Source organism: Sturnira hondurensis, unplaced genomic scaffold (assembly GCF_014824575.4).
Source record: "Sturnira hondurensis isolate 20B ecotype Veracruz unplaced genomic scaffold, ASM1482457v3 Scaffold0003874, whole genome shotgun sequence".
Classification (NCBI taxonomy): domain Eukaryota; kingdom Metazoa; phylum Chordata; class Mammalia; order Chiroptera; family Phyllostomidae; genus Sturnira; species Sturnira hondurensis.
Genome location: NW_028076505.1, coordinates 6017235 through 6030943, shown reverse-complemented (window position 1 = coordinate 6030943; position 13709 = coordinate 6017235). Strand labels below are relative to the sequence as shown.

The window sequence follows — 13709 nt, the reverse complement described above, 5'->3', positions numbered from 1 at the left end:
GAACAACCAAACAAAACTCTTTATATGTTTCTGAACTCCCATTAGTATGTTCAAGTACGTTTGATGATTATTTACTGATGTTACTGTTGGTGGTATGAAAAATAAAACGAGGAAGTGGCACTATTTTCATGATAAAGGGAGAATACTCTCCTCTTTCACCTGTCCCGTATCACTTCTCCCCATGCAGTAGGTACTCAAAACGAATAAATACATGAATTGGAGATTTCTTTTCCTGGTAACCTCAAGACATGATGCCAAGACTCTCAGGCCTCAGGGCCACCTGGTATGCATACATCACCTGATTTGTCCTGCATGGGGCTTAATTGCTGGCTCAGCCCTTTCTGCCATGCTGACCTTGGGCAGGATCTTTCATCTTTGGGCCACAATGTCTTCACTCTCATAGGGAGGGGAGGGTGAGACCAGGGGTCTGTGCATTATCTTAGTTCCAGACCCTTGTTCAGCTGAGATCTTAATTGTAAGCCCAGGTTGGAGGGTCTGGCATGCTGTCCCCTTCCCAACATTCCTCCCACCCTCTTTAGGGGCTGAATCAGAAGCCTAGTCAGCAGGCCTGTAGGAGCCCAGCTGGACATTGGCAGAGGCCTGGGGTCCATGCTAATGGCCAGGCAAGGCCTACTCTGAGGTGTTCCTGGAGCCTCCATCCATTATCTCGACTGAAAAGGTCTGGACAACCTCCTTTCAAATGATCTGCTTGTACTGTGGCTTCTACTTACAGTTACTCTCTAGTAATTCCCTCAGGCAAAGCAGCAACAAATAACAATAAAAAACCATAATGCTGTTACTTCAGAGAAATAGGTTGGAGGGTTAACAGTATGATTGCAGGTATGTTATATAAATGAAATTGCTGGACAAAACTCTAGCCCCAGGAAATTTGAAGTGGAGTGCAGGCTCTCAATGTGTATCCTGCAGTAAAAATGCAGTGTGAGCTTTTACCTTGATGTTCCTGGCTGTCGTCATCTGGCTTTGCTCCCTGCCCTTTAGTATTAATACTCCATTACAGCAGATACAGTACTGTGATTTCCAGGGAAGTGATTTTCCACTGTCAGCATTCCTCCAGCAGCCACGCGAAGGAGGCTTTTAGTGTCATGTGTTTTGATGGAGTAGACTTTTCTAAGACCTAATTCATGCCAACAAATCTGAGCTCTCTGCTCTGATTGTGATGCTCTTGTGGGTTTTTTTTTAGTGTTTTATTATCTCTCCGAGTTCTCATGGCTAAGCCAGGCCCTGCCAGGCAGCCTGAGTTGACCACTCATGAAACGCACAAGTGTACAATATGAAATTCATGTGGAAACAGATTGGACAGCAGTGCACTGAACTTGGCTTTGCCTGTCGGTTGCTTTGTGGACAAAAATGAATCCATTTTCTGTCTTTTTTTGTACATAATGGTTATATAACCACTGAGGACAAGTGTCAAGCAGAGAGTGGCAGAGCAACAGCTTGAATCCAGGTCTACTTACCTCCCAACTCTTCACCTCTTGTCTGTTGACACAGATTGCTGCCCTGACAGGCTGGTTCTTCATCTGCGCTGCAACCCTTTCTGTAAATCCTGCTCAGCTCTCAAGGCTTCACTCGAACCCCTTTGCTCTGTGGAGTCATTTACCTGGTACCAGCCCTGAAAGATGTCTTTGAACAGCTCCATTGGGCAACATCTTAATTATAAACATTGGTAGTTACCTACTTATATCCAGCTAATTTTCCTTATGATCTCTGAGACTCTGTTAATATTGTTCCCTGGTTGTTGGCCCCAGCACCTGGCCCCTAACATCACTCCTTTATGCACATTCCCTTCTCCTTTAAAAATATTGTGTGCTCTGAAAGTTGATGCTCCGTAAGGAGTTGGTAATCAGTAGACAGGTGAAGCACTGAGTTAAGCAGGGCATTGCATCCCAGTGAACCCATGAGTGCTAACCTTGGTGACCCCATAATCTCATTTCAACAGTTTAGAAAGTGGCTTTCATGTTTCGGATGCAGCAGTCACATTGCTGCTGGTGACATCAGAGAGCTGGCGGCATTATAGTATGTGAGCATATGAAGCTAGAATCCCTGATTTTTGGATCTGGATGAGTTTAGAGAGACTAATCTACTGTCTCATTTGATACCTAAAGATATTGAGACCCAGATTTCATTAACTTGCCCCTATTTCACACCTAGAGGGCTGCACCCCTAGATGAGTCCTGTGTTCCCTGGGACCTAGTTTGCTGCCAAACTTGGTCCCGTAGCCCGATGACTCCAGATTCAAGTTCCCTGTTTCAGTGGGAGAACAGCCTCACAGACAAATGACTTCATGTTAGATATATTATTTATCATAGGAAATAGAAGTTTGTTTCCACAGTTTATGGTTTATACGAGTTTCTGAGACAGCCAGCCTGCTTTCCTACATCTCTCGTTATTTTGCCTCTTCTGATACTCTGTCTTAGCCAAAGTCGATTCCTGATGTTTGTGGCTTGGCTTCTGTGTTCGTATTGCTTTCTCTACCTGAAGAACCCTCTACCATCATCCCGAAAGCTCCAAATTCCTGCTGGCCTCTGAAGGTTCAACTTAGAACTACCTTGTCCTTGAGGGTTTTCCTAGATTGATGATTTTAAAAAAGGACTCTTTAAAGCTTAGATCTCTTTTGTCAAACACACATATTAAGTGGGATCTTGATATATAGTAAGCAACTGTTTTATGGAAGCCAGGGTAGAGGGCTCCAAATCCTGCACATCTACCTCTGAGGATTTGCTTGGGGCACAGTGAAAACATCTTGGCCCTTGATGGTAAAACTCTCCAATTTTGGGATGCCTACAGCACTTGATCTGAACCACTTTTGTGACCCGTTATCACCCTATACCTTATCTGTTAGGTATGTAGCATCTTTTAGAAGGCAATCTCTTTCCACAGTTTTTGTCTAAATTCCCCATGGTTACTAAAGCACTGTGCCAACCAGTGATGATGCTCAGGAAATACTGTTAATGACTGAATTCATGTAATTTCCATTTCTGTAGGTTGGAACGTGAAATCCAGCAGTTGAAGCAGAAGATCTGTGAGGTCGATGGAGTTCAGAAGGGGCATTTTGGTACCTTGGAGGGAAAGGCTGCTGCTTCCAGCTTGTCATCCAATGCTGAAAAATCTCACCTGCTTCCTCTGATGGATGCCAGGTACTGGGCATTGAACTGATGCCACGCCTACATTTCTGTGGTTCAGTGAGTCCCTGTACCTCTTCTTGGCCAATTAACTTATGGAGGCGTCTGTCAAAGTGACAAGTAATTCATGACCTGAGATGTGCTTTGTCTCCATCAACTGCTACCTGGCCAGTGGTAGGTTGGGTTTCATTTAAAGGGAACCAGGTACCTGAGTACTGGCCTGCTAAATCCAAGGAATGCTAGTGCAAGCAGTATGTGTGAGAAGGCAGAAGTAACAGATCCTGGGAAACCACCTCATCCAGAAAGGAGTGATGCAAGGCCTAGTTGGGAGGGACAAAGAAACAGAGTTAATTGGATTGTACCAAGAAGAAGAACCTGTACTGACAGTTAATCTGTAGAAGTCATTTATTACAAATAGATGAAGTGTATTACAAAAACCTTACCAGTATATTCAGGATGGTCATGAATAACATAACTGTATATCTGGTGGTGCTATAGTAAAATGACTCTCAACTTGGGTGGCATTGTCAAATGCTCTGTGGCTTAGAGCTCTGATAAATTAATCCAGTCAGTCTTTGTCTATGAGAAACCTGATTATTTTTTAACCCCATTTATGTCATGGATATGATATAACACATGGATCCAAACACATATCTGTTTAAGTATGAAAATGTATTCAGAATAGCATGAGCCTCTGTAGCCCTTTAGAGATAGGTCTGAATACTCCATGGGACTAGTTTAAAAATTAAGTAAAAGTCCTGGAGGTAATTCGTTTGTTGTGGCCTTGCCTCAGGTTCAGTTGCACTTGACTTTATTTTCAATACTGAAGGGTAAATACTGTACTTTATTACTCTAAACTCTGGGCTAGAGTGTGAGGAAACCAGGGCTGATTGCATGAAGTATCGGGTCTGAGTCAGTGACTCATGGCTGGCGTCTGGGGAGCCCCGGGAGACCAGAGTCTGTGATTCTCCCCCACCTGCCAGCAGGGGATTGCTTAGTCTCCCTTCCCTTCTCAAGATTCTGTTACCTGGCCAGTTCTCTTTCATTTGGAGAAAACACAGATAGTGAACTAAGAAACCTAGTGCCTAGTAAAATGGCTCTAGGTTTCTTAGAAAGCAGAAAAATATTTAAGGTCCAAGAGTTGTTGTTCTGTTTGGCATTTAAAATGAGAACCTTTCTTGTTATGAAGGCCATAGTAAGAAAAGTATCTCCAGTGCCCTGTGTGGTTAGAGTGTTCAAGTACCGCCATCTCCACCGTTCGCAGGGTCAGTGCTTACATTGAAGAAGAAGTCCAAAGGCGTCTTCAGGTTTTGCATCGCGTGACTGGCAACAATAGCAACACATCTGCAGTTATGACAAAGGTGAGCTAAAGGAACCAAAGTAACACAGGCATTTTAAAAATGAATTTTCAGTAAGTTAGTGGTGGTGGTGGCTGTGGGATCTTTTGTTTCTGTGTCTCAAAAAATTGAGATGCAAATGTTCTAGAAAAATTAAGCATTGCTTGGTTGGAGCTTAATAGTTCCCAAATAGTATTTGTTCAAAAGTAACTTTATTTATTTTAAAGTTTTGAAGTTCTGGGGGAAATTCTTAAGTGGATGTAGAGTTTCTTAAATGTTTTATTTACTTTGTTTGATTTAATACTATTTGGCTGCAAAAAAAGAAAATTTTACCCTTTGCAACAGTATGAATGGACCTGGAGAACATTATACTAAGTGAAATAAGCCAGTCAGAGAAAGACAATTACCATATGATTTCACTCATATATGGAATCTGATGAACAAATTGAACTACCAATGAAAATGGGAACAAAATAATAAATGGAGAGCAGTATGACAGCTGGTGGGGGTAGGGGGAGGTTATGGGATGGAAGGATGAGCAAAAACAAAAGAGGACTCATGGACATGAACCACAGTGGTTGGTGATTGCTTGGGGACGGGGCGTATAAGGAAACTAAGGATTTAGAAAATAAAGATTTAAAAAATAAAATCCCAACTGAAAAAAACATTAAATAAAAATTCTACGTGTAGTTTTTTTTGTTTTCTGCAAAAATACAACCAATTTCACCTGAAACTAATACAAAATTATATTAAATGTAAAATGTAAACTAATTAAAATATATATATAAAAATAAAAAGTACAACCAATGTCCATAACTATTTAATTTATTTGATAAGTTACTCAAAGTAGAAGTATAATTTTGCCTTTGAGAAGATACATATTTGTGAAAGTTGATATTTATCAAAATAAAACCATTGCATTTCTAGCCTACACATTTAAGAATTGTCCTAAGGACATCTTGCTTTTAATATTCTTGCAGTTTTAAAATTCAGAATAAATAGTTTAGTTATCTTACAGGGAGACAGATTGATAGAGTCATGTTTACTCTGAAATATAAATTCTATAGAAAGGTTGCCATTGTTGAATGACAAGTATATTTCTTTAGAATTTTGTTCTGTAAACATTTCTAATCAAATTAGTTATTTCCTCCTCTGTGAACATACTATAATTTAATATAGAGGGCTTTTTATTTTCTTTTCAGAATAATGAGAAACTTCACAATGGTACCATTCAACGTAAGCTAAAATATGAGGTAGGTAATGATTTTTTAGATTGATAGGGTTGCCTTAAATTATGGCATGATCATATGATTAAATTTTCTTAATGTTTAGTTGCATAATTAGAATCTTGAAGTCCCAGTGAGATTAATGGGTAATAGTGAAGGCAAGCTATTATATGGTCTAAAATTAAATGGAATCCTGCAGGTCAAAACTCGCTTTGACTGGCATGTAGCACTGGTGGAGGCGCTTTGCCCACTTTTCCATTGGTAACAGTATCCTTTCCCTTCGTTTGCATTTAAAAAGCAGAATCGTATAATCAGAATCAGATATGGGATTTGGGAATGTAATAGTACTTCTAGATGTTTTAAAAACCCTGCTTATTTTGTAGACTGAGTTGGCAGTAGTACAAAGGGAATAATTCTTGGTTTATTAGCTTATTTCTCTGGTGGATTGTCAAGGGAAGGTTTATTTGGGCATACAATTTGTAAGGGTTTACTTTTATTTTTCTCTACTGAGGGTGTTTCCCATACATTGCTAAATTTAAAAAAAATAAGGTGACATAAATATTACAGATGCATTTCTAAATCACTGAACAGAGTGAGAGATGAAAAAGGGGTGCTCCACAGCAGGCTTGCCTGACCGGCCACGGCCCTGTCCCCTTCCAGTTATCCATAATGGCACCTTCCTCTGGACAGCCATCTCTGTAGCCAGTAGCCTTGTGAAGAGCAGGATGTTGCCTTTCATTTCTTCGTACCCATCGTGCCTGGCCTTCCGTGGTGCTGGTTTGTAGATACAGTAATAGCAATCTCACCAGGTAAAATTAAGGAACATCGTACAACAAATCAAGAGGTGAGAGGAGTGTTACTCAGGGTAGGGTACTTGTCAGTTACGTTTGGCCTTGCTGTCTGATTTCATTAAGTATGCCCTGATTATTTGTACATTTTGGCTATATGGTTATAGATTATTTTACAATTAAATTTGGCTTTTTGAAATCTGACCCAAAGGTCTTAAGATTTAACTTAGAGTAAATGAAATTTTAGACCAAGAAATGGATACTGTTTATCAATTCTACAGAACGTATTTTTGTAAAAAGACTTGGCAATTTTTTAAATATATAATGTGGAAATTGATGTTCTATCTGTCAATCTGGTCATTTATATTTTAAATCATATACCAATCAATACTAATGGCTTAGGCTTTTGATTTAACCTTTGAATCAAGCCACACAATGAAACCAATGGCTGCCAAAATCTTCATTTGCAAAGAATCACAAAAGCTGTTCCCACATCCCCATTTCAACAATTTTTGACATCTCGAACAGAAAATGCGTCTTACCCCGCTGCTGCCCAAAGATGTCACTGACACGTCCAACAGAGAGGACAAGAGGGAGGTGCGTCAGAACAACCACCAGAGAGATCCCATGGCTGGGAGCATCTCAGGCCCCACAACTTTCTCTCCAGCATCAGGAGAGAGAAGCCACCAGCGAAGGGATCAGCCCTCCACGCCTGAGGTGCTGCTGGACAGTGATTGCAAATGTAGTCATCCCGAGTACACAGGTGGTTTTCAGTCAGAATGTCCCAGTCTATCTAAAGTCCCTCTTCTTAGTGAAAACAGCACCAGCAATGCAAAACATTTTCAGGTTAACTCAGAAAATTTCAGTGATCCAGTGATGCATAAAAATGAACACAACTTGGGAATCGCATCCAGCTGGACTTTGCTGCAACACACATGCCAAGAATTGTCTATAAACAGTGGAAATAAACAGACCAAGAAAAGCAAGTTACTCTGCTATGTTCTCTCTGAAAGTGTTTCTAGTGAGGAGAGCTCATCTGCCAGCATTTTCCAGAATTCACCCTCAAGTTTTTGTAGTGAGCAGCACACTGAGAAAGAGTTAGCATCTAAAAACCTTAGCTCTCCAGAGTCACTGATAAATATCAGGACAGAAGGAAACAGTGGATTGGGATACTTTTACCACAGGTTTTACAACCTTTATAAAGATACTAGCAGTCACCTGCTACAGGCTGGCACAAAGATAATCAACCGAGCCAGGCATGTGGGGTACCTGTGGGACCCCAGTGGGCTCACCTCTCAAGTAACATTTATCAGAAGACTGCCATTTGTGAAACACTTACCTCTGGACATGCTCTTGAAGTCACACTGGGTATCACCAGAATCTCATTCTCTTTCTGCAGAAGATCAGGTTGGCGGCAGCAACAGCCAGGAGGCAGGGGCTGGCAAGAGAGCAGAGGTGCCTTACAGAGTACCAGGCTCTACAGCTGCAGAGGTACCAGGTCCCTTGCTGAGCTCAGTTGTCCACCTAGAACGTGAAGATGCTGGAAGGATCTCTGCATTTAAGCAGACCCTTGTGCAATTCCCAGATCCAATGCTGAAATTTCAAGAGTGCCCTTTAAAAGATTTTCTCGAGCATATGGCTTGTTTCTTGCCAGAACTTTTGGGGGGCATGCATGAAGTCAGAGGCGTTTATTGGCTTGCTGTTGCTAACTGCACAGAACCTGACCCGCAGCCGGTGTGTTTGCTGCTCCTTCCTTCCACATTGTGTGCTTTGGTTCTGTCGGATAGCCCCTCAAGCTCCATGGGCATTTTTCATGTTCTACCTCTCTCTGAACTACAGGAGATTACAATTGGCTTTGGTGGGCAGAGCATTCGATTCCTGGGCTCTGCAGAGAGTCTCCTGCTGACTGTATTTAGTTATAACAAAAACCTCTGTCAACAAATATGCCGTGACCTCCTGTGTGTCCTGATGCCCGAGTCTGATGCTGCTGCCTGCACTAGTCATCCTTTGCTCCAGCAAGATCTGGTGCAACTGTCTCTTGACTGGAAAGCAGAAATCCCTGGTTTAGTTTTGTCAAATGGAGTTCGGTTATCATCCAAATTTCAGGATACCATGGTTGACGTGACTTACTTTCTTCACGCGAATATGGAAGTCAACATCCCATCTCTGGCAGAGGTTCAGTTGTTGCTCTACACAACGGTCAGAGTTGAAGATGATTCTGGCCAAGACCCCTGCCAGTCGCTGGTCCTTCTGAACACTCACATTGCCCTTGTGAGGGAAGACAGAGTTTTCTTTCCACACATTCGGTCTCTAAGCATACCTCCTCCACGAACGCAGTTTGATGTCATCAAATTTCGTGCTTTAAGTGAATTCAGGTGCATCATTGTTCCAGAGAAGAAAACATTACCAGCAGTTCAACTTGTCTTCTCTCAAAAACTAGACGTTCCATCAGATTCAAGAAAGAGTCTGTCTGAGTCCCCTCAAGAAGCCCAGGATGTCCAGCCTTTCGCCAGCTCATTGTGTCTTCGGGGCAATCGGAATGTGGTCTCTGAGGTCTGGAAGCTGACACTCAACTCTGAGGATGAGGCTCTGTGGCTAATCTCACATTTGGCAAGGCTCTAGGGAGGAGACTTATGAAAACACTGCATATTTTTTGAGATCTGTAATAAAATGAACACTATGAAAGCAGGCAAGGACTATGAATATCTCCAAGTAATGAATTGATTTGAAACTGGAAAAATGCAGACCTCTAAAATGAAAGATGTAAATGTATTAAATATGTACAATAAAATAACGTAGGTCATAGCAGAGTATGAACTGTGCTTATCACTACCTTGCTTTACTTCTTGAACCTTAGCCTTGTGAATTTGGGCCCGCCTCATTATTTGGGAAGTGATGAAAGCATTTCTGATTGTGTTTGGCTTCATGTTGACTTATAGTATGGGTTAGAGCCTGACTCTGCCTGCTGGATTCTGGCAGACTAATTTGTGCTGCCTGGAAAAGTGTCCAGTCTGGCAGTGACTTTCATTGACATCCTCCGTTTTAGCTGTGACTGGGGCAGCTCTGTAACAGCGCATTAATGATACATCCAGCTGCCCAAAGGACCCAGGGGTTTCAGATGCCCTCCCCTCACTGTAATAAGTAGAATGAAGATACTGCCTGCCCTACAGTAGCTTCTCAGTTAATTGCCTTTTCTTTTCTTCTTTCAGACTTTGTGACTATTCCTCTCCAACCTTTGTAATCTCAGCTTCTTACCTGTTGGTGTATTTTCGACTGCCTTCCCCCTGTGTAACATGCCCCCCACCCCCCAATACCAGTTCTTTCTCTGAGCTCTTGTTTTTCTGTCCTAGAAATGCTCATCATGTCCACGTCTTTTTTCTGACAGCTTCTTTATGTTGTCTTAGAAGATACAGGGTCACCTCAGAAGGCATTCCGCATTTCTCCCCGGCTGTCCTCCCTCTTCCCTTTCACCCAACCCATCACTCATAATCTCTGACCAAGTGTTTGGCTGGCGTGAGTCTCTGTGCTGGTCCCCCTTCTGAGGTGAATCCATGCCCATGTTGGCCTCAGGTAGGTCTTCTCTCCTCAAAAGTACCATCCAGAAGTCAGTGTCCCACCTCCTCTGTTAGAGGCTTAAAACTAGCCTCTTTAGAATTTCCCTTTCTTCTGTTTGACCCTTTCATCTACCTCTGTTCACATTTCAATAAGGAATCAGATTGTGCGTTTTTTGTCTACTTTTTATGTCTTCTGGGTTGCTCTACCAGTGAGCTCCTGCCTCTCAAGTTTGTGTGCTGTACTGTATTCCCAAGTCTTAGACGGAAAGAGGCAGACGTCTCCAATGCTCCATCCACGCGGAGCCCCCTTCCAGCTGAGATCATGCCAAGCTGGTAGCTACCTGCGTAATGACATGCATGGTTGAGGAAGTCATCTTTTCCCTGAAGCCATTCATATTCCCCCTGGCATGGAGGGGGGGCATTTTCTTTTCTGGTCAGATCTTTGCATGGCAGGCAGTGTGTGTTGTAGCTTGCCCCCTCTTTATTTCTGTTCCTAATTGATGACAGGGAGAGTGTCAAAGTTTAACCTGTCCAGAACTTACCGTGTCCCTTTGGCCAAGAAATGCAGATCTTCCCTCTTTCCCTCGTCAGAGCTAACAACAAGCTACATTTGCCTCATTAATGTTCCTCTACCCAGGTCCTGGGGAAGAGAACAGGAGTAGGCAATAAACTGGAGAGTAAATGAGGATCCACACACTGGTGGCTACAGCCTTATTTGCAGTGGCCGAGTGGGTGCTTTTTGAGGCCGTAGAATTCACATGCTTTAAGGTGGAGCATGTTTTTATTATTTGTGCCTCACCCACCCCCACATACATACAGGCACGTACACGCCCCATTGCCTTGTAGGCTTTTGAGTCTGTGATCAGCACATCAAAATTAGTTTGGCATGTTCCTGCTGGGTAGATCTTCCACCATGAAAAAATAATAAAAAATAAAACATGATAGTCTTCTAATATCTTAATAATATTTCTCCTAATTCATTTTCATGTTTCACTTTTTTCAGCTTTAAAAAAATTGTCCCATTGAGTATTTTCTCTTCATGATTATGAAGAGCAGGGGAGTGGAATTTCAAATGCCTGTATAGGGACACTGTAGTTAGAAAGGAAATAATACATAAATAGTACAAAATTTTGATAAAGAATGATAAATAGTAAACAGATATTCTTGTCCTCATAGGTTAAAAAACATAATTCTGTTGTGTGATAAATTATGGTCTTTAATATTGTTCATACATGGAGCATGCAGCAAATATAACCACTGAATAAAAATTATATGAGTCATTGTAACTTCTCAGTCTGCTTTGTGCCCCAGGCAGGCCACCATGAGAATTGCATGGGGAGTTACTACATAAAAGAAGTAGCCTCCGGCATTTAAATTTTACATGTCACTTCTCTGACCTAAACACACATTTTACCTTGAGATCAAATATAGATTTTGATATGAAAATTTGATTTACTATCCGTGAAAAGTATTAAAGTTGTCATAATACCTGTAGAAGCCAGTGGAGTAGCGTCCGTGCCCTTACCCACTGGGGCTTCAATCCTGGCAGCCTCCCTCTGGCTGTAGCAGCTCCTTTTTCAGTTCTGAGCCCGTGGAGCTGCTGTGGTAGGACAGGTAGGAGTGAGTCTCAGCATCCAGCTTAAAGTGACAGCTACACTGTAGTGAGTTCCTGCATCGGGGGGTCCAGGGGGCTTATACATACTTTATGTAGCGTTTTGCATTGTAATATAGGAAAAAACATATGCACTCTGGGGCTTATTAATGCATTCTTCATAAAAGCTCCCTGAATACTTTTAAAACAGTGATTTTGTCTGAATTTCATTAAACTCCATTTTGCATACAGCTGCCTGTTTTGCAGACTTGTGGTGGGTGGGGTGAATTTATTTAGGCTTTGTTGAAAAACATTTCAGAGCACTTTGTCTCCCTGTTCTCATTACTTTAAAAAATGCATATGAATCCTTTGGAGAGAATACTTATGCCTTCCAGCAATAGTAATTATGATAATTTTTGTTTACTCTTCTTTTCCTAGATGATTTAATGTTTTGAATGATAAACAGTTTAGAACACTTTTATTATTGCTTCTGTGATGGTCAAGCAGTCTCACTGGTGACCAGTTTCTAATGAGGTCATTTTAATTGACTTACATAGACTCCAGTATGAAAGTTGGACAATTCTGAATCGTTCCTTAAAATATATTTTGTAACACATGTTAAACCAGTCAGCTATTGCCAAATAACAAATAACCTCTAAAATTTCAGTGACATACAAAAAAAACCCTTTTATTTCTCATTGATGGTTTACAAATTGGTTGAGGCAGCTCTGCTGTAAAAAATCTGGTCATCCGAGGTCAGCTGAGGTTGGTCTGCTCCACATGTCTCATTTTGTGTTCCGTGCTGAAGGGGGAGTGGCCATGCTGATGAAGACAGAAGCAGAAAAAGTCAACCATGCCTCATATCTGCTAATGCCACATTGGCCAACACAAGTCACATGACTGAGTCCAGAGTCAAAGAGAAGGCGTATGCTCCACCCATCAAGAAGTCACAGAATGACTAAGACAATATACTACTACTGCAAGGGAGAGGAGAGTTGGGACCAATAATTCATTCTATCACATATGTATTATGTCAGGGTTCCCAAGGCATTGAAGATAAAAGTTCAGATATGTCTTTAGGACTTTCCCCTAACAGAAATAGGCAGTCATAGGAAGAACATATGTTATAAGACATTTGAAGTTAACCTAGTTGAAGTTGCTTTTCAATTCAGTCTTTGCTTGACTTGGTCATGGATGGGCTGATCATTCTCTACCACCGAAATGGTTTATTCATTGGGAACTGCGATTGCTGTTAGACCATTCTTTCCATAGTCTTCCCTATTGTGATCCCCACCTTCAGGCTGTGCCCATGGCACGCATCTATAACAGAGCAGAAGAGGTCTGTCCCACCCTCAGTCCCTCTGCTGTTTCTTACACAACAGTTTTCAAACCATCACCATCCAGTCTCTTGTTAAGGATGCAGCCTTGTAATTTTGTAAAACCTTCGCAAAGAATGGAACAAAATAATCCAGTTGGTGGGTGGGAAAGAGATTCATTGTAAATTATTTTTCCTGCTTAAAAAAAAATCTGGTTAAAATCTTTTGTTGCCGAAGATGCAGTGGATTATAGTGATGATAATCCCAAACACCCCATATATTGTGGTTTAAATGTACAGTTCGTTTTCGTGTACTGTTCCTTGGGAGCCCACAGTGGTCCGTCTGCCTGGGGTGGAGAAACTCTTCCCTTAATCTTCATTTCATACTTGGGAATGGGACTCAGAAAGGGCCGCTTAACTGAGATTTGGAGCTCAAACCCAGAGCCTACTCCGTAATGTCTGTAGTCTTTCCACACCGCCAAAGTCACTTTCTCATGATGGTTATTCTTGACATTGATAGATTTTTAATCAATTTTTTTAAGTAAAAATGACTCTTCTAGGAACAAACATTTGGAAGAAATGTTAATTCTTCTCTGACTTGTAAGTTTTTTTCTTGGAATTTCTAGACATTCAAGAATATTCTTTTTATGAGATTTTTTTTTCTTTAAGAATTGCCTTAAGTGTCTCTTTGCAAATCCATGTTTCCTTGTATGGACCTCAGTCTTTTTCCCCCTCCTCTTTACATCATTAACTCCTAT

General features: G+C 41.4%; 1 protein-coding gene across 5 annotated transcripts in view; it reads left to right on the top strand.

Annotated features, from left to right (window-relative positions):
* Nucleotides 1-13709, top strand: part of KIF16B (kinesin family member 16B) — a 325810-nt gene that overhangs the window by 231061 nt on the left and 81040 nt on the right. For 3 of the 5 annotated variants that reach the window (XM_037043081.1, XM_037043080.1, XM_037043079.1), the window contains 3 exons: nucleotides 3003-3155; nucleotides 4405-4501; nucleotides 5680-5730. In XM_037043081.1, the coding sequence (XP_036898976.1) occupies nucleotides 3003-3155; nucleotides 4405-4501; nucleotides 5680-5730 (301 nt within the window). Of the gene's footprint in view, nucleotides 1-3002; nucleotides 3156-4404; nucleotides 4502-5679; nucleotides 5731-7019; nucleotides 11926-13709 lie in introns of those variants that run through there. The other 2 variants (XM_037043077.1, XM_037043078.1) reach the window with 2 other exon arrangements.